At 44.5% G+C, this 20,767-nt stretch overlaps 1 protein-coding gene across 5 annotated transcripts; it reads right to left on the bottom strand.

The window, feature by feature from the left end:
• Nucleotides 1-72: 72 nt before the first annotated feature.
• On the bottom strand, nt 73-20,634 carry vps54 (VPS54 subunit of GARP complex). Of its 5 annotated transcripts, none has more exons than XM_086083175.1 (24): nt 20,466-20,634; nt 18,805-18,974; nt 18,026-18,267; nt 16,808-16,895; nt 16,684-16,721; nt 16,327-16,470; nt 15,638-16,023; nt 14,383-14,509; nt 13,419-13,448; nt 11,344-11,451; nt 11,211-11,266; nt 11,048-11,144; nt 9,672-9,937; nt 8,737-8,872; nt 7,301-7,482; nt 7,107-7,219; nt 5,768-5,831; nt 5,564-5,669; nt 4,359-4,446; nt 4,164-4,285; nt 3,672-3,752; nt 2,632-2,739; nt 2,470-2,564; nt 73-1,618 (listed from the first exon to the last, which is right to left on the bottom strand). In XM_086083175.1, exons 2-24 carry the CDS (start codon nt 18,962-18,964, stop codon nt 1,513-1,515), a joined length of 2,943 nt encoding a protein of 980 aa, XP_085939301.1. In that variant the 5' UTR covers nt 18,965-18,974; nt 20,466-20,634; the 3' UTR covers nt 73-1,512. The 5 variants fall into 5 exon arrangements, 4 of the variants coding, with proteins under 4 accessions (XP_085939301.1, XP_085939303.1, XP_085939304.1 ...); XM_086083177.1 differs by having other exon boundaries at nt 16,684-16,718; XM_086083178.1 differs by lacking the exon at nt 13,419-13,448.
• Between the last annotated feature and the right edge of the window lie 133 nt (nt 20,635-20,767).

Below are 20,767 nucleotides of genomic sequence, written 5' to 3'. Positions count from 1 at the left end.
TGTTTTTTTCCCCTCATAGCAAGTAACTTTTCATCGAGGAGCGTTTCAATGACAGCACTCGCAAACAGCAGCTCCTTCATTTGTGTTTATTCGCATCAGCTTGGAAGCCTTCAATACACATCTCACGCACACACGCTCGCACATTCGCACACGCACGTTGGCGGACACGCAATTTGTCTCTATCCAACGCACCAACACTATGGAGGGCCAAAACTGCCAACATTTAACTAAATGACTAAAAGTGAAAATAAAAATGGATATTAAAAAATCATTCAAAAATTGAATACAAAAAATAAAAATGGAAATAAAAAATATATCCCTAAATAATTAAAGTAAAAATAAATACAAAAATACATGTATAAATATAATTAAATATCAATCAATCAATAAAAACGCTCTGCTCTCACATTTATTTATTTCATGCTGCAGATGCTGTCAAGTCAAAATGTTATTCAAATGAGGAGGCGGCCCTAAGCGTGATGTGGGTTGGGCTCCGCTGTTGCAAACTGTCTCGAGTGAGTGGGTTGGCGAACAAATAAAATGTGAGAGCAGAGTGTTTTTATTGATTGATTTTTAAGTCTATATATTTGTGTATTTATCTTGACATTTATTTTTTTTAATGTCGGTTTTTGACATAGGGATATATATATATATATATTTGTTGTTTTTATTTCCATTTCCATTTATATACATTTTTTTGTATTTAATTTTTGAATTCTAGTTTTTATATCCGTTTTTATTGTCACTTTTAGTCTATTTATTTTGAATTTTGCCAGTTTTGGGCCTCCATACTACACGAGCTCGGTCAATCGCACTCAAAGACCCAATCACGCGCTCACAGTCGTGCGGAGGCACATTGATGACGTCTGCCGATTGAACAACGTTTTTGGAGGTTTGAAGAAAAAAAACAAAAAAACAATTTCACCGGCAAATTGTGAAAAGAACGTCCCAGTTTTCCTGAGATGCCGCGTTGCACTTAAGGAAATGTCAGTTTGGTCCACAGCTTCTTGATCATGTGAGAAAAAATTAAATAAGAAAATCTGCCTACTGTGTTGTCATGACAACAGTCGGAAAAAGGTTTGCAAAAATCTCTTCTCAAAGTGAGTTCAGAGCCATTTTTGTTCGAGTCACATGATCCAACATGGCAGCTCGTTGCTAACGGCGCGCTACATTATAAAATTCCCTCGGTTGACACGTCATGAGTTGAACTTGGCAGCGCGCAGTCGTCAACTCGTGCGCCTTCGACTTGCCATCAGTTTAGTCGTCTCGCTAGTGAGGACAAAAAACTTTTGGCAAAGATTTTTTTTTTTGGGGGGGACTTAATAGTCGCACAAGTGAGACTTTTCGTGAGACCGGAGTTGTGTACTAATGTGGCTGAATTGTGGAAGTCGCGTGCGAGTAACGCAAGACGTCAGGCCGGATTGTCGAAGACATCCGCCGAGCGCTCAGGCGGGCTTTTGCATCGAGGACGTGGCGGCGCCGGTCCGCCATCTTGTTTGCGTCGTCGCCGGGTCACCTCTTTTGCTCCCAGATCTCGGCCATGTTGAGGTCCAAAGTCTCGAGGTTCTTGAGGGCCTGCACGTTCTCCGTGTAGAAGGCCACGTCCACCACCACCAGCCTGAAAACACACGGCCGCTCTTATTTGGAAAGGACGGACACTCGGGACAGGCTGATGCGGAAATGAATGGAAAACGCCAGAAATGTGTTTTCACCGCACTGTAGAAATATTGGACTCGGAAAAAGAAAAACAAGTCAAGTGTACTTGGCCGGGGATTCTTTCAAGCAGCGCTGGTAGCACAAATAAGCAACCGGTGGCTTAAAAAGGTTTGAAGAGCACAACAGAGTCGATGCCGGTTGGCCATTTTGTGTGAGCGGAAGCAGCAAGCCAACAAGACGTCAACGCTTTGTTTTAGGTTTACTTGGACAGCAAGCAGCTTCTTTTTCTTGGGACTTGACCATTTTCCAAACTGCTGCTTCCTGTCGCGCGAGTGGACCGGCGCCATGCAGCGCTCGTATCAAGTTTGCGAGACAGAAAAGTCACCTGAGCAACCGCTTGGATCTCGGGGGGGAAATAATAAGAATAAGAAAATCAATTCAATCTTACGGAAGAGGATTCAGGGCCACCGAAGAGACGGAAAAAGTTAGGCAGGATTCGCACTTTGAAGTCAGAATTCTGAATTGGAGTATCAGCATAGTTTGTTGATTTATTTTGAAGGTAAGACTTTGATTTTTTTCCCACCGGTGGGAGGTTCTTCACGATAAGGAGTTTACAATAATTATTCTTAAAGCAACAAAATGTTTGGCGATTTGAGAAGTGAACTCTTAAGTCAAGGCACTGCAAAGCACTGACTTAAGCCGACTATGCTTTTGTGAACAAGCTCATTTCTGCCGGCCGCCATGTTGTTGGCGGACGCGGGCGCACGCCTTGCAGCGAAGAAGGAAGGCACGGCGAGCGCGCGCGCGAGTTACCCGTGCTGCGGCCCGCCGTCGTTGACGACGGCCAGTCGAGCCAGCTGCCGCTTCAGGTTCATCTTCAAGCTGCCGTTGATCCGGACAAACAGCATCTGCGCAGACGGCGGCCGGCGAACGCGTCAGCGGATTGGCGGCCCAAAACGGCGAGCGGCGGCGTACCTGCGTCTGCTCGGCGGGCAGGAGGTCGTTGATGGCCTCGTGCATCTTCACCATCTGCTTGCACACGTTGCGGAAGCACGACGACGGCATCGGGGCCTTCACCTCGTACTGCACAAATGCCGCAGCGCGTGGCCAGGACAAAAACAGGGAGAAGGCAAAGGGCGAGGTTGAAGAACGCAGGTGCCGCTCGCTAGTTGGAATTATGGCTTCATCCATCGATTACTTTGAAAAACGATCGATGCATTGGATAAAAAAAAAGAAAAAAGTTGACATTTCCATCTTTTTCTTCCGACCATTTTCCTTTTCCAACTCTTATCTGGGGTCGGGTCGCGGAGGCAGCAGCTTAACTCATTCCCTCGCAGTAATTTTCACTGAAGCAACTCCCTTCGCTCCCGGCTGTTTGACTGGATTTGGACTGATTTTGCAAGGCCCGCAGAATATGGTGTTCTCTTGCTGACAAAACATGGAAGCTACCAAAAGAAAGATTACATCCTCTTCTTTCATCAGGAAAAAAAGTCTATTTCTGTTTCCGTTTTGCAGCAATTAGCATTAGAATATAGCCAAGTTTCATCATTATTCACAAACCACACTGGCGGAAAGAGCCTTTTTGCAACATGACTGATTGATCTCTTATACTCTGCTGCCACCTGCTGGCCGCTTTTGTAATTACTACAATTGCTTTAAGCTTTCTCTTCAGTTGAGAGGCTGCGTCAAAGCCTTCTGTATGCGCTAGCATAAGAAAACACGAAGAAAGAAAACTTAAATACGTTTTTGGGTAATATTTAAAATGGAATATTTTTATCCGTTTTTGGGAGCAAAAACTTCCCGCCCCCCAGCCAGCAGCACATCAGCAAAAAGAAGAAAAGCAACACTAACCAACCCTCAACCTACTCTTAAAGTCAACTTATCCGACCCGACCCGAACCCGACCCCACCCCCCCAGTCCGAGTAAGCAGGCTTTCGTTGAGGAAGACGAAGGAGGAAAGAAGAAGAAGAAGAAGCGGAAAAGAAGCAGGAAAGCACTTTGTGGAATGTGTGTACCTTGGTCAGAACCTTCTCAAACACGCTGTCCATGATGGCCACCAGCTTGGCCCAGATCTCGGACACGTGGTCATTGTAGTCCTGCGAATCGCGCACATGCGTGTGAACAAACACAGCCTACGGCAGGGTTGACCAATTCCGTCCTGAGGTCCGGAGCCCTGCAGGTCTTGGATGTTTCAGGCTAAACCATATATATAGATTTTTAAAGGTGAACCCAAGTTCACCAATCAGCGGCATGCCACAGGGCGCGCGCACACACAAACTAGCTAGCTCTGAAATGGTAAAAAATTTAATAAAATGGTTCAGCCCTGGTTTCCGCCCACTAGCACTCCTGATTCATATCATTAGCTAATGATCCTGCTCTTTAGTATTAGGTGTGTCGGTAGGCGGGAACATCTAAAAGCTGCGGGACTCGGGACCTGGAGGACCGGAATTGGTGAACCGCGCTCTGCGGGAAGTGGATGGCGTGTGCGTGCGCAGCGTTGCGGTTACCTTGGTGATGTGGTCAAAGTGTCGGAGGACGCTCAAATGTTTGGGCTGCAGTTTGCTCTCGAAATGTCGCCTGATGACGGGAATGTAGAACGTCACCAGCTGCAGGCAGCGCGACGCTAACGCTAACACAGAGCGCACACGTGTCAAATTGTGACATCGGCGGATGTGCGTGCGTGCGTGCGCGCGCGCGCTTACCGAGGTTTTTGGTGGTGATGGTCTTGAGGCCGACCACCTGCAGCGCTCCTGCGCCGAGGACCAGCTGACAACTGCGAGAGTTGAAGTGCTGCAACATAACAAACATCTTCTCTTGTTAGCACACAATTAGGGATCTTTTAACGATCGATTCATCCGTCCATGTTTTTCTCGATTGATTGGATGAAAAAAAAAACGTTTTCAAATTTCCCTTTGCTTATTCAAAAAAAAGATGACTTCAAATTGACAGTGCAAGTGCGGTTGCCCATTTTCTGCACCCTAATTGGCCGTTACACGAGCACAAAATGACTTTGGTCGCAATCGTTTTGCGCCGGCAATAAGAACGGCAGACGCACGTTCCGCAGGACGAGTCAAGTCGTCCGTTGCGCCGCGACTGGCAAAACGCTCTCGGGAAAAACTTCAAAATAAAAGCGATTCTTGGAATTGCGCTCCACATATTACTTGGTTCATTTTGAAGTTGGCCTTCTCTCCGCATTGCCGATGTTTTGCCAGACTGTCAAATAGTCCCCACATGTAAACTGTTCATTGCGCTGGATGTGTCATTGCGCTCGTGGCTCTTATTACGCCGGAAAACCGTGCCAGAGTACTTTAAGCCCTGCGCTACTTTAAAAACGTATTTAGTTATAGTTACTCGTTAGTTGCTTAAAAAAGTAACTGAGTTAGTAATTTAATTACTTCATAATAAAAGTATCTCGTTAACAGGCAAAGTAAGGATTTTCACTACTTAAAAAAAAATAAAAAATAAAAATTTTAATATCAAATAATTTGGATTTTTTAATGCTTTTTATTATTATTATATCTTTATACAAGGAATTCAAATGATGTCTAATAATAATAATTCATCATATCTGGAGTGGTGACGTCTGTTCTACAATTTGTTGCTAAAACACAACCTGCGCTACCGTTCACGCAACCATCCACTGTCAGCTAAAGGATCAACATTAAGAGTGCGATGAATTAGATCATTCTTTTGTGAATAATTAATTAGTTAACGCTTTAACGTTGACAGCACTAGTTTTAACTAAAGACGATTGGATTTATTAAATGCTCTAACGTATAAAACACAGCACCAGCACTACAATGCTAGTGGCTACCGGCTGGCGGTCCCGCGTTTACAGCCCCCGCCCCGCGTTGCTGTTTCTAAGCGAGCGCAGTTCATAAAAACACGGCATCAAAAGCACTCCGACCTTGAGGAGATCCGCCAGCCGTGTCAACATGTCGGTGGCGATGGCCGGGATGTCGTTGACGCACTGGCAGTATTCCAGAAAGATCCGGATGAGAAGCAGCACCGTCCTGAAGATGACCAAGCTTGTAAGAACGCTGAGCCCGGCCGGGGTCACGTGGGTCACGTGAGGTCACGTGGGTCACGTGGGTCACGTGAGCACACCTACCCCACCACGGCGTATTTGCGGCCCTTCACCAGCAGGAAGTCGCCCGGCTTCCTGTCATCGGCACCTGCAATGCAAGGGAACGGCGTTACCAAACGTGTCGATTAATCGATCGATTATTCAATCGATTAATCAACTAATTGGATTATTTTACATTTTCAACACTACATTTATTGAAATTGCAAATGAAATGAAATGAAAATAATAATAAAAATACAACAACAAATTGCAAGAGCTGCCACATGTCCTTTCAGTCCAATATGTTCATCCGACCGAGGGTGTGATTCCGTCCCAGGATCGCCTAATTGGTGGAAATGTCCGACATCGTCCAGAAAATGGCCGACAAACTCCTTGAAAGATATCCTATCCTCAAAGTGTCGGTAATTTTCTCCAAAGGCAAGTGCAGAGACAATTCCTTATACCACTTTACAATACTCCGTTTTCCAACTGTCCTCCATGATAGACCTACAACTTTCTTTGCCTGAAGTAAACTTACATCCACAAACATTCGCTGGTATTTATTTCGTCTATGCTGAGCAGAATTTTTTTTTGGGCTCCAGTCCCATCTTCACATGCAAAATTGACAACAATGTTCCCTTATCCTCACCACATCTAATACTTGTATCAGGTTCGGGGTGTGAATTGCCTGGTACTTGGCAATTCGATTACATGCTAATTAAAAAAAAAAGTTGTTTTTTGGTCTCTTGATGCTTACAACATCAAAGAGATGAATTGCATGCACAATAATTGACAGTTTTACAATACTTCCAAAAAAATTGGCCAAAACCCCCCCCAAATAAATAATTATATTGGTCAGCTGATTAACTAATTTGCTCCCAAAAATGTATAAACACCTTCTAATTGAATATTGCCATGGTCCCAAAAACGTATTTATATGTTTTTTCCTTCTAGAGCATACAGAAGGCTTTGATGCAGCCTCTGAACTGAAGAGAATGCTTGGAGCAATGGTAGTTATTACAGAAATGGCCAGAAGGTGGCAGCAGAGCAAAATAGATCAACCAGGGCCAAGCTCTTTTCCTCACCGTTTTCAACAGATTTGTGAATAATGATGAAACTTAGCTATATTTTAATGCTAATTGCTACAAAACGGAAAGAGATACAAATATACTTTTTTTTTCCTGATGAAAGAAGAGACTAATCGTTTTTTTTTTGGTAGGTTCCATGTTTCTATAGCAATATAACACAATATTCTGTGTGCCTTGCAAAATCAGTCAAAATCCAGTAAAACAGCAAGGAGCGAAGGGGGTTGCATCGGTGAAAATGGCTGCCAGTGAATGAGATAATCAACACGTTTCAAATTCAAAATTGCGCTGGTCGCTACCTGCTGCTTTTCGCGCTGCGAGTGCGATGGTGCCATCTGCCATGGAGTCCACCAGCTCCTGAAACTCGGCGGGAACTTCCGCCTGCTTCCAGCGCTCGTTATCCAACAGGAGACTGCGGACACACCCACCCGCTGTCATCACGAGGATTGTGGCCACGATGGCGGCAGGCGCACCGGCCGACGCCGTCGCTCACCTGAGTTTGGTCTTGCGCTCCTCGTGGAAGCGGTGGACGAAGCGGTCGGCCTGACTCTGCAGCGCCCCCCGCAGGGACACGCTGCGCCTGTCGCACAGTTCTTCCGTGGCCTTGGCGAAGGATTCCACCGCCACAGAGAGGTCTACGAACTCGGCCGAGCTGATGCGCTCCAGAGAGCCGTCCTGCCACGGACAAGCGGGAGTGCGTCAAACCGCAGGCAGACATCGGAGGACATGCAAGCCGCGGCTGCCATTATGATCAGTTCATTCAAGTTTAGGATTTTTGGGGGGGACATTTATATGAAGCCACTAATTTACTGTTGACTCACATCTGCATGCATTTGGAATGAAATGTGGATGTTAAGTTAAAGCAACACTAAGGAACTTTCAGTTTACGTTGATTATGGCGACGCCAGATGGATAAAAGCGGTATTGTTATGTCTGAAGGAAGACCACATTTCCTATGAGGACAAGCACATTGCGGCGTTTAAATTATAATTTTTTTTAGCTCACTCCAGCAAGTGAAATCCGTGCCAATGTTGGTTTTTGGCTGTCCTTTCATCTGGGGTAGCTTTTGACATATGCCATAAAGCAGTCAACACATTCGTAGTTTTATTGTGTGGCAGTGTTCATACCATCCTCCTCAAAGTTGCTAAGTAGTGGTGTGCCCCAGAGCACCCCCCCCCCCCCAAATCGATTCTCATAAAAATCGCAATTCTTATTTAGAAAGATTCAGAATCACTTTTAAATGTCCCAAAATTGATTTCATTTAAATTATTTTACTGTCTTGCCCTTGTTTGTGTGTGCCTTTATTGGGAGCGCTGTTCATGTTGTACACAATTTGGCCACTTAGGGGCAAGTGTGGTTCTATGCGTTCTGATACACTGTTAAGTTGTAGCCACGTTGGAGAGTACGAACTGCCTACCAGCTGTACATGTCTAATCTGTACGGATACCGTATAGTTTATACAGTAGTCTGCTGGCGAGATGGGAGGAGCAAGATGGCCGCCCTGTGACTTCAACGGCTTGCACGGGCATGTATGCGCTATCGGCTATCCAGTCGTGTATTCAGATCAGTGATCTATCCCGAGGGGCGGCCATTTTGTCACTTGCTGTTGACTAAAAACGACATCACAGTTGTTCAGGGAACAGCCAATTACATCTCAGCTTGCAAACATCACATGACCAAACTCAGAAAACAGGTGAACTGTGATTAGTCCTCGTGGATTTTGGATTCATATTCCGTTTTTGCACCATTGCTTTAAGTGTTCTCTTCAGTTCAGAGGCTGCATCAAAGCCTTCTTCTGTATGCTCTAGTAAAAAAAAAATAAAAAATAAAGATTTTGGGAGCAAATGAATTAAAAAATGTAACCTGACACCCCTATCGTAAAGACAATATTTGAGTCGCTATTTTTGAAAGAAAAAAAGACTTCAGTACCTTGGCTCTCGCAGTGAGGATCTTGACGCAGCGGTCGTGGCTGATGTCAGAGGCGGCGTGCAGAAGCTCTTGGATGTTGTTCAGCACGCGCTTCAGCTCCAAGTCAGACGGCATCATGTCACCGGCAGTGTTGTACCTGATTGAGTTCAAGAAACAAACAAAATCAGCATTTTTTTAGGGCCAACCTTCAATTGAACGCGCTGTAGTGTATTGAGCAGGAGCGTAGCCAGAACATTTTTATTGGGGTGGCCAGTGCAATTTTATAAATGAATAAATAAAATCGAATACAATAAAAAAAAATAGTAATATAAAAACAATAATAAAATTAATAACACTAATAATAATCATCATCATAAATAAAAAACATAATATAAATAATAACATTAATAATAATAAATAAATAAATACAATTTTATATAATCAATAAAAATATAAAAACAATACAATTAATAACATTAATGATAAAAATAATAATTAAAAAAAATCTAATATAATAAATACAAATACATTTATAATAATATAAAAAAACAATAATAAAATCAATAACAACAATAAGAAAAATCACAGATAGTAAAATTTTCCCTTTGGTATGGGGGCGGCCAGAGATTGACAACCATAATGTAGCTCCGCCCCATACTATCGAGGCCTTATGAACTTATTTTGTGAACGCTCTCATTCTGTGAACAGTTTATGAACGGCGGTTTAGTTTTGTTCAAGAGTGCCAGGTTTCTTTCGACTTTCCATGAAAAAAACAACTTTAAACACTGTAAACGAGCTTTCATATGTAGAGGGATTTTATTTTATTTTTTTGGTTGGTCAAATCGATTTTCCTTTTCGAGAGTGATATCGATTCATAAAACCATGACGACGTATCCAAAGTTTGTATTTTTAATTTTCCAGCCAACGTTCATTAAAGGGCTACTTTGACGACCTACATGACGTGCGGCTCGCCAGACCCCGATTCGGCGCCCGGCGTCCCCGACGACATCGCGTCTTTGGCTTGACGGCCGTTGGCGGCGTGGAGGGCGTCACTGATAAACGGGCCGTCGTGCGTGAGGTAGGCCAACTCGGCGACGTCACCGCACGTGACGGGCGTCTCGTGAGGTTGAGGGTGCTCCAGGTGGGACTTCTCTACAGAGTAAGTCTTCTGGTTGGACTCCAGAACCTCCAAGACCACCGACCGGATCACGCCCAGAGTGGCCTGGGAGAAGACAAGAACGCAATCTGGATTCAAATTCTCCGTCACCCCGCACAGTTGCGTGCACTGTTGTTGTTACACCTCACAATAAAGATGCCTGGACAGCTGGAATATTTCAGCACTTTTATATTGTAGGTGTAGTGGGAAGTGTTAAATTAACTCATTGCCTCGCAGTCATTTTGACTGAAGCAACCCCCTTCGCTTCTGGCTGTTTTACCAGATTTGGACTGATTTCGCAAGGCCCACAGAATATTGTGTTCTATTGCTATAAAAACATGGAACCCACCAAAAGAAAGATTAGTCTCTTCTTTCATTAGGGGAAAAAAATTAATAAAAATATTTAAAAAAAATTAAAAAAATTGTTTCTATTTCGCAGAAATTAATTAGCATTAGAATATAGCTAAGTTTCATCATTATTCACAAATCTGTTTCGAAATGTGAGTAGAAGCTTTTTTTTTCAACATGGCCCCGGTTGATCTATTTTGCTCTGCTGCCACCTACTGGCCGTTTGTGTGATAACTACAATTTCTTCAACCCTTCTTTGCAGTTGAGAGGCTGCAACAAAGACTTCTGTATGCTCTAGCATAATAAAAAACAAACGTATAAATACGTCTTTGGGACACTAGAAATATTTGAAATAAAACGTATTTATAGGTTTTGGGGAGCAAATAAGTTCATCTTCATGACGCGTGGGAGGGGACGTGGTTTGCAACTTGCCGGTTTAATTGGAAGGTGCCACGTTGGTAAACATCGACAGGCATGAAAATCACCCACCGCTCGGCAAATTTAGAAATCAAAATATGTGAATCGTGGAGATCTGATGAGAAAATAATTGTGTGTGTTGAGGGGGACCGATTTGATTTGAAAATTGCATTTTGCTACGATGCGTTACCTACTTGATTTTGATTCAAGCCAACTAATGTCATTGTAAATTCATCCTGTATATCAATTAGAGCTGTCAAAATTAATCAACAACTATTTTAATAATCGAGTAATCATTTTGGAGTCATTCTTTTTTTATTTTAAAATTGCCCAAATCCTCAGATTTTTTAAAGCATGCGACAGAAATGCTATGACGAACATATACGCATAAAAGAGTAAGTGGTGACTGACCTTCATCCTGTGGAGGAAAAGCAGGAAGCAGTCGAAGACGTCCTTGAGGAGCTCAAGCCACTGAAGGAAGGTCATCAGGCGCATCTGCTCGGCCAACCTGGAAGTGAGGACACGCCCACATGTGATGTCATCGTGACTTCATCAGGGAGCCGCCCAGACTTACTTGGTGACGACTTCCGTGTCGATGTCGTCGATGGACAGGAGTCGCTCGGCGACGCACTGTTGGCACAAACGCTGTCACTTGCTGTAGCCAGGACAACGACAACAAGAAAAAGGCTGGGGTTCAGGGGTCGCACCTGGGACACGATGGCCTTGGCCGCAGCCATCATCTCGTCGCCGTAAATGTCCAAAAAGTCCAACTTCCTCTGGCGCAGCAGACCGAACACCAGCGACTGAAGACGTTCCTGAATACACAAACGCACGAGGTCATCAGTTGGGCCCGACCGATATGCATTTTTTTAGGTCGATGCTGATTTTTGGCAGAAAAAAATTATTGATTACCGAGTAATTTGCTGATCATAAAAATAAATCGATTTAATTCTTAAAATTGTGTTCCCAGAGCATTTGTGTGAATATTCGTTGTTTGAAGGAAAAACACTCCCGAAGTCAATGCTAACTTCCTGTTAGCATTTGAATGTGATCTTACCTTCACTTTTAGCATTAGCGCTAGGCTAGCGATGTTTTAAAAACGAAGCATATTTTGTATTTAAATATACAGTGGATGTAATTCTTATCGTCGTGTGTTTCATTTTACAGTGAACTCCAACTGGGGTGTCATTAAACAGCTTAAAAGACGCTTAGCAGAATAACATTCGCTACACACTTGCTAGTTGCTAATGCTACGCCAGCAAAATGGTGCATTCAGGGTACTTTCACAGCGTCGGAAACTTCGGTTTTCTTCGATGATAACGTCTTAATAGGAAAATCATCGGCTTTGACATCAGATGGTTTTGATTGGCATGATGTGGAATCACAAGAGCGCCTTCACCAAGAACGCAGACAGAAGCAATCAACGGCAGAAGGATCATCACGATCAGGGGTGGCAAACGATTCGAGTAAGCAGCCCAGCCAGCATTTATCTTATCAAAAGTCCTGTAATATTTCTTGCATCTACATTTAAGTTGGTGAATCGTTGACAAATTATTTTAATCACTTCAAGTCAACCTTAAACATTTCTTAATCATGATATGTAACCTCACGAGTCTAAACATGACATTCTGATGAATATTACATTTGTGAAACACGAGTTAGGAAGCAAAATCCAGCCGTTTATATCCATCACAGGCGGCGGCCATTTTGCCACTTGCTGACAGAAGATGACATCACAGTTGCTCAGGTCTCAGGCAACGATTAATCACAGCTCACCTGTTTTTTGAAGCTGAGCTGTGATTGGCTGTTACTTGAGCAACTGATGTCCTTCCACTGATCTGAATAAAGGACTGGATAGCCGATAGCCCGCCCGTGCGAGCCGTTGAAGCGGCCATCTTGCGAGCAGCCTACTGTATAAATTATACGGTATACAACATACACAGCTCGTAGACAGTTAGTATAGGGGTCACTATTTTTTAACAAGTAAAAAACAACAAGTGGACGGTATGCGCTGCTTTGAAGAGCCCCTTTTTCTTTTATCGCTCCGTTCCTTAGACCACAATATTAGATTCGGCAGAGGCATCTTTTGTTGAATGACAGTTATAATTCTTGAATAAAAAATATACACGTTTCCTCCTGTAAACATCATTAAGCTTATCATTTATACACGTATTTAAGGCAAGTTGTAAAATGTCTGAAGTCCTCTTGTTTATGTTGAACAAATTAAAAACATGAACAATCATGCTATTTCTACGAAGTACTGTCTCAAACGTTCTCCAATTTCGATATTGTAAATGTATAGAATCGGATGCCGAGAAACGTGTCTTGGGAGGAGCAAGATGGCGGCTTCAAAAGTCTTGGCTCCTCGGCTAGCCAGTCATGTACTCAGATCAGTGTGTCATTTTCACTCGACAGGAAGTGGCAAAATGGCCGCCTTCTGATATTGATCAAATCTGCTGGATTTTCCTGCTCAACTCATATTCCACTAATGCAATATAAAGCTGAATTGCGTATTTAGACTAGCGAGGCTGCATAGAACATATTTTTGTCAAGAATTTTTTTTGGTATTAACTTCCCCTTGAAATAATTCAATTAAATAACTGCCTAATTGATCTGTTGTAAACAGTAAGATTTGAGCACAACATTTTGCACACCTTTCATATTCAATCGCCTTTCTTTTGATTTCAATTCATGATGCGATCAAGAGACAAAATGTTGATTATGGATTCTCATGCAGCCGCGAGTCCGCGTGACAGTCCGCATGAGTGTGTGCGTGACCCACCTTCTGAGAGGCAGCGTTTGCCGTGTATACCTGTGATGAGCACACAACGCACACAAACACTGTCAAGCGTGCGCACACCGGGTCGGATACACGACACACGCGACAGCTTAGCCGGCCTTCAACTTCTTGTGACGGCAATGACATTTTCATAGCCTGTGAGTCGGGCTGCACGATACTGGGAAAAATCATGCGATATCGTTGCTGAATATAGCGATAGATCATTTTTGACCCAACTGTTTTTAGAGTGTTGGATGGTGGTGCACATCACTCTAAAAAGAGTTGGGTCAAAAATAACCTATGGGTCCAAATGGACCGATCCTCAACTTATTTTTTTGTGTGATAATTATCGCAGTGTGAGGTACACATTGTGATATTTATCGCATCGTTATTTTTGGATATCATTACGTCCCTACTACCTACTAACTAACTACTAGTCTAGTAGAATAGAAGATAATCGGTCTTCTTTCATGAAGGACTACAGAAATCAGTGAACAATTACTGTTGATATGCTGAAATTGGAGGATGTGGACCATTTTAAGAAAAAAGAAAAAAAAGTCTCCAAACGATTACTCGATTATTAAAATTGTTTGATTTGATAATCGATTAATCAATTAATTTTGACTTTTGAAAATGTATTAAGATGAATCATCTGGGCGATTTAATCTACTGTTTTAAGTACTGTACTGTTTCCTCAAAAATGCTTTTCAATTTATTATGAGCTCATATGATATTGACAGAGATAAAAATCACTTTTGCTAATTAGTTTTATAAACATAAGATAACCATTTTAAATAGCTTTTTTATCTTTGTAAAAAAAAAAAATTTTTTTTTCCATTTTTATTAGTTTTCATAAAATCTGATCATCGTTCCCTATTTGTGTTTTTTGTTTTTTGTTTTTGAACTCATCAGCTCGTGATTGCCCAACCTGAGCAACATGACATGAAAGGGTTCGAACCGGACAGACCTTCTCCAGGAGCTGCGTGTCGTCCCTCAGGCTGCGCTGGAGCTCGCTGCGGGCGTACATGCTGAAGTCCTCCACCATCATCTTGTCAATCAGCTTCTCCAGCTCACACAGCTGAGAGCCCAAATGTCTGCGCACACACACACACAAACACGCACCAATGGGAGAAACACGTGAGCTGCCAGAACAAGGAAGTCCATCGCGGAGTGGCGCAGCGTCTGTCAATCGGTCACGGTTTTGTATAGCGCGCTTCTGACTTCAGACACAAACGACACAAAAAGGCAAAAAAAAGGCCACGTTTCTTTGTTTCTCTAATTTCTACATTTATTCACCATTTCAAACCGTTCCAACTTTCATCTGTTCAGCTTTCACAGACCGATAGCAGAAACTGCCACTTGTCATAAATTCAACACTTTCACTCTTAAAATATCCACAAAAAAGCCAACAATGACCATGTTTTGTTTTTCTACATTTATTTACTGCAACATCATTCCACAGTTTTCATTCAGCCTTCACACAATTTCTCCAGAAATGGCATTTTCTAGTTTTGAAAGCTCGACTATAATTACTGCAGACTCTTACAGCAAGTTACGCGTGAGCCAGATGAGAGTGTGTAAAAAAAACAGCAACTGTCCCAAGTTTGGGATCATTTCACTCTTAAAAGGAGTTAGCGTGCATTGTGTCTCCTGCAAAGAGCATTGTGTCTCCTGCAAAGACGAAGTGTGTTGCACAAGTGCATGTTTACTGTAAGCTGATTTGATATAATCCTACCGCCACAAGGTTCAACAAATTGGAGACCCTCAACATGTGGTCAGCACTTTCAGCACTGGGAACCTTCTGAAATGTGAAAGTTTAAGCAACCAGCTATTTTGACATTTTGGAAAACCACATTTACTGTCGAAAAACTATAGAAAGCTAAGGTATTGCTTAACTTTCCATTGAACTTTTTAAGACATACTGATAACCTTGAGAGCTCTCTGAACATTTTGTTAGAAATTTAAAAGGATTTTGTCTAAGATTTGGAAAACTCTGAAAAATTGTTCAATAAACATGCTTTAAGCCATTACAGCAAAGTCAAGATTGGCATTTGTATAAAAAAATAAAAAATAATTGACGGCAATATCTTTCCTCCTCCCCCTTTTTTTTCTTTTTACTGAAAATGATTATCAACTCCACATATCGATTATCGACCTCCTTGACTGCTATCAAATGAACATGGTGTAAAAAGACGACGGCGGCGGCGCCGGCGACTCGTCACCTGAAGCTGTGGATGCCTTGCAACTCCTGCTGCAGGACCTCCTTGGTGGTGGCGATGAGCTCCAGCGCCCCCACAAACTCGGAGGTGGAGAGCAGCAGCTGCACGGTGGGCTGCGTCTGGTGCACGGCCGCCATCAGCTTCAGCTTGCCGTGCAGCCTGACGCAGTTGTTGCGCGTCAGGGCGGCGCGCAGGGCCGCCAGGGGCCCCTGGCACATGACGCGGTCGATGGCGGCCGTGCGGCGCCGCAGGACCGCCACGGCCTCCTGCGTCTCCTTCAGGCGGTCCCGCAGCTCGTGCTGCGACGACATGGCGTGGAAGAAGGCTTCCGAGCGCAGCGAGATCTGCCGCGCGATGCTCACCTCCACCACGTCCAGGTAGTGACTCAACTGCAGCGCGCACAAACAAGATGGCGGACGAGGACTTTGAATGCGTTTTGGAGGGATTAGAATCGGACGATTATTGGCCTTCAAACAATCGGACAAGTGTGTGTGTGTGTGTGTGTGCGAATATCTCGAAACAGCGTGATGTCTCAAAAATAAATGCACGTGCACGACGATCCACAAACTCACTTCAACTCGCAAGCAAAAGTTATGTAAAATGCACACACAAATTTTTTTTATATATATATATTGTTGTCAAGAAATGTTGATGGTTGAATTCCCCTTTAAGCGCGTGAACTGTGGACGTACTTTCTCTTGCAGCAGTTTGGAGGACGCGACGTCACGGCTGCTGCGTCCACCGCCGCCGCCGCCGCCGCCGTTGAAGTGGGACCACGGCAGGACGGCGTTGAAGGTCGATGGCTCCTCCAGGGCAAAGTCAGGCTTCAGGAATATCTGAAACGGTCCCAGCATTGACATGCGGGAACCACACGTAAACACACACAATGTTTGGTCAAGGGCCAGGGTTCTTTGGAGTGGGGCCTGATTGGGTTTTTTTGTTCCAAGAACGACAAGTACCAAGATCACTTAAAGACAAGCTAACAAGCTAACAAGCTATCAGGACAGGAGACAAGAAGCTGAAGAAGCTGAAGAAGAGCAACTCGTTACCTTGGGAACTTGGTCCAGCTCTGCTCTTGATTTTTCTACTAGAAGCAAAAGGAGGGGAAAAAAAAACCTAACTTTAATCACATGACCAACAACAACGCGAGGACTTCAGCTGGTGAACCGGAACCTTGGTTGGTGCTGATGCTGGAGATGGCTTCCACGATGTCATCTTTGATTGGGCAAAGAGTCTTACATCGCTGGTGGATTCTTTCTCTCTGGAAACAACAAAAACACTCGTCGTTTACTTTCTTCTCCTATTTGACTTGTTTGCCATCTTTATGATAATCCCACACAACTTTTTTCTTAATCTTTCATAGCGTGGTCTTTCGGAGGCCCTTTAATGAAAGACTGAAATGAATACAGTGGAAGCGAGTAAACAAAGAGGCGAGGACAAGTTTGGAAAAGGGAAGCGACGATGACAGGACAGAAGCGAGAAACAGAAGGACGTCAACAAGGAAGCGGCGACAGTGCGAGGATGTTAACGAGCACGAGGGCACAAACGGAGATGGAGACGATAAGGACGGCGAGGCTCGAGAAGAATGGGAATGAGGTGACAAAAAAGAAGTTGGGAAAAGGATGAGGACAGTAACCAGGAAGCGACGACAGCGGAAGCGCGGGAATGAGGAAGACGAGTTGACCCGAGTTGGAAAAAGGACGAGGTGACGTCAGAAACAAGGAGAGACTGCAACGCAAGCAGGGAACTGCGGCGTAAGGGGCGGGGCTTGGGAATGTCAACATTAGCCGACGAGGCGGAGACTTATCATGTGACCTCTCTTCAAATAACATCACGCAAGAGAAGTGTGGTTAAAAACAAAACCGGTCTTCAGATGCAGATGAAAAACAATCCAAAGAAAAGAAAAGACAAGACGGACTCGGTGGACCTGCTGAGTGACTCACAGCAACCAGAAGATCCACTTCAACTGCTCCGCTGCTCTATGCTAACACGCCGACACGACACGACAGTGCCGTCGGTGGCAGGGTTCACCAATTCCGGTCCTCGAGGGCCCGAGTCCTGCAGGTTGGAGATGTTTCCGCCTACCAACACACCTGATACTAAAGATCAGGATCGTTATCAGGCGCGCTGATGAGCGGATTACATGAATCAGGCGTGTCAGTGGGCGGAAACAACGAAAACAACCATTTTCCGTCTGTATGAAAAGAAGGGCTGGGCGATGTGGCCCGAAATTCATATCACGGATTTAGATTTGGAATTGCCATACTTCATTTTCATCCCTTCCCAATTGAATTGCACCTGTTGTAAGTGAAAAGCAATGGCGGCGAGGCCGGCGCGGCGCAAGGGTCGGGCCCTTCCGGAGCCCGTGCTTGAAAAGCGGCTTCAGCTCACCTGTGCGCTCTCCTGCAGGTACGCACTGAAGTGTTCCGGCACGACGTTGCTGAGGCAAAAGGACGGCATCACCTCCGTCTCGGCAAAATCCACACCCCAGGTCTTGGTGAAGAAGTCCGACTCGCGCTTGGCCAGCCTCGGGTCGTTGAGCGCCGCCGGCAGGTTGACCTTGGAACTGTAAACCGTCCAGCGGTCGTGCTCCGAGACCACCGACGGACCCTCGCGCAGGCCCCGCCCATCACCTGCGCGGGGGCGCGGGGGAATGACATCATCATCAAAATGCACTCAAGTCCTCTATTTGCACCGGTGATGCATTCAAGTGTCGGCATGGTTTCTCGTTTGTTTCTTTACATCGGTGATGCCTTTAAATGGCGTTAATTCATCGCTGATTAGATTAAGTATAAGTATATTTTCTTTACTTGCATAGTGTCGAGATAAAGCCAAAGCTAATTTGCAAACATCTGCTTTTACTTTGGGGAAATAATTAAAAACCTTTTTTTCGATTTCCTGACATATTTCAAACCAAAACAGTGACTGGAAAATAGCTATGCATTTTCAGCACAGTCAATTTGAAATCATGTCGTGTTTTTGAAGAAAATTAAGGAAATGAAAACACTTCTTTAATTTGACTGACGAATCGGCAAAACAATCAGCATTTTACTCAATTGTAAAAAAATGATCATGAGTTGCAGGACAAGTTTACATTGGTGATGCATTCATGTGTCATCGTTTGTTTGCACTGGCGATGCATTCAGGCGAGCGACATCATTTGTCCTCACCCGTGGGCTCTTTGGGGCACACGTCAGGCAGCGAGCGGGCGGGCCGGCGCCGGGAGGGGGAGGGGGAGGGGCAGGGCGACGGGGGGTCCCGCTCCTTGCGGAAGAGCCCGTCTCGGACGGCGGGACGAGGCACTGGCGAGGAGGTGGGGCGGGCCGCCATGACGAGCTAGCTGCAAGGAGAGCGCACAGGTTAAAAAAAACAGCGCTTTCAAGAATTGTTCACTATCTCGACCGAGACGCTGCGGCTTGCTGCATCGGGTTCGCTGCTGCGACCATACAGAGCTTGACCCAGCCTAACAAAATGAGTCACATTAACTTCCAATTTTGCCATAATCACAAATTCAATGATCTCAGATGTCATTGCATTCATGTACTCATTACATCATATTATCACAGATATGAATAGGCGGACGCGACACGTGAATTGCACGGCAAGGAAATGAAAAGGCGAAGGATGCCACCACAGTAAATCCTCCTCCATCGCGGGTTCCGGGTTCGCAGTCTCACTATTTCACAGATATCATCCCTAAATCTCATCCGTTCTGGGTGTAATTCTATTTTTGACCAGTTGATGTTGGCACAACACACGATGAAGGGGACAGCGCACCCTAAATGTTAAAATTAGAACAAAGAAGACAAAGAACGAAACCTGTCCTGCGCACAACTTTGTTTTTGTTGAAAAGGATTTAATGTCATCCTCTGAAATCCTGCTTTTAAACGCTACAAAAAGTAGGTTCATTTTAATGCACGTCATCATTGGCCATAAATGTATTTATATTGCGAGATACATTTGTTAAGTTTGCAAAAACTGCATTGTTTACAGTGCTGTATACACGGAAGCTTCTCACTGTTTCAATGGCACTACGCAAAAAAACAACAACAACGTTGGTGGCTCGTAACTCAGGCGCTTCTAAGTCAAAGTCCCACTGAGATAATTAAGTGGAATTGATGTCAAAAGCTGAAGAGGCTCGTCACGTGACTTGTCCTTTGGCAACTGTGGCACTGTCTTTAAGCACACCTGAGATTGCTGAGAAAGCGCATTTTAGACACAAAACACATGCACTCATTCTAATGTAAATGAGAGTTTAAAAAAGTCAATACAATTGTAGTCACCAATCACTTAATTGTAGTGTCACTTGTCATAGAGACAAGTCAATATCGCACACTGGAGAATGGATAGAAAATGTAATGAGTGTCTTTGTGGAAATAAATAAAGAAGAATTCGCATCAATCACGTTATTTTGGTTATTATCATCATTTTTTGGGGACATACATGTGAGGACAGCTTGTGCGTTTAACACCGACCTGACCTGTCAACCAGGACGAGCAGCTGTGACTCGTAGCTTTAGCATTAGCTTGAGCCTTAGCATATCATTATCAGCGGCGCTCTCGCTCTCCCGCTGCCGACACACAAGCGACCACACAAATTCACAGTTTGTGTCAACACAATGACGAGCAGCGTCCGCGTTTAGTTTGACACCGGCACCGCGTGGATCTCGGGCGCCAAAGCTAACGCTAATGCTAACGCTACAAGCGGCGTCGGTTCCACGTACGCCGACGGACGCTAGCGGGATAGCCGCTAAGCTATCCAAACAGCCAGTCAGCAAAACACGCGAAGAAACAAACAAAGCGCGGTTGAGGTTTAGCGCTCCCTCGCCTACCTGTTGTCGGAAGCGGGACAGCAGCCGTCGTCGTTTGTTTCGCCGCTCACCATGACACCAACAAGCGAGAACCCACCGAGGACACCAGCGGCTACAAGCACAAGCGATACGCCGCCCATTGCGCACTGCTGCTGGATTGCAAGCGGCGCTTTCTTCTGACGGTGGATCCGGTGGTCGCTTTGCTGCCGACTGCTGGACAAGCGTGTAACTACACCAGTCACGTTTCTGAAAGGAGAACCCCCGACGACTCGGCGATCTCACCGATTTGCGATTTATTTATTTTTTGTAATGTTTTATCACGT

This window comes from Leptonotus elevatus, chromosome 8, assembly GCF_054856555.1.
Source record: "Leptonotus elevatus isolate MCC_2025b chromosome 8, RoL_Lele_1.0, whole genome shotgun sequence".
Classification (NCBI taxonomy): domain Eukaryota; kingdom Metazoa; phylum Chordata; class Actinopteri; order Syngnathiformes; family Syngnathidae; genus Leptonotus; species Leptonotus elevatus.
This window is presented reverse-complemented; position numbering and strand designations above follow the sequence as displayed.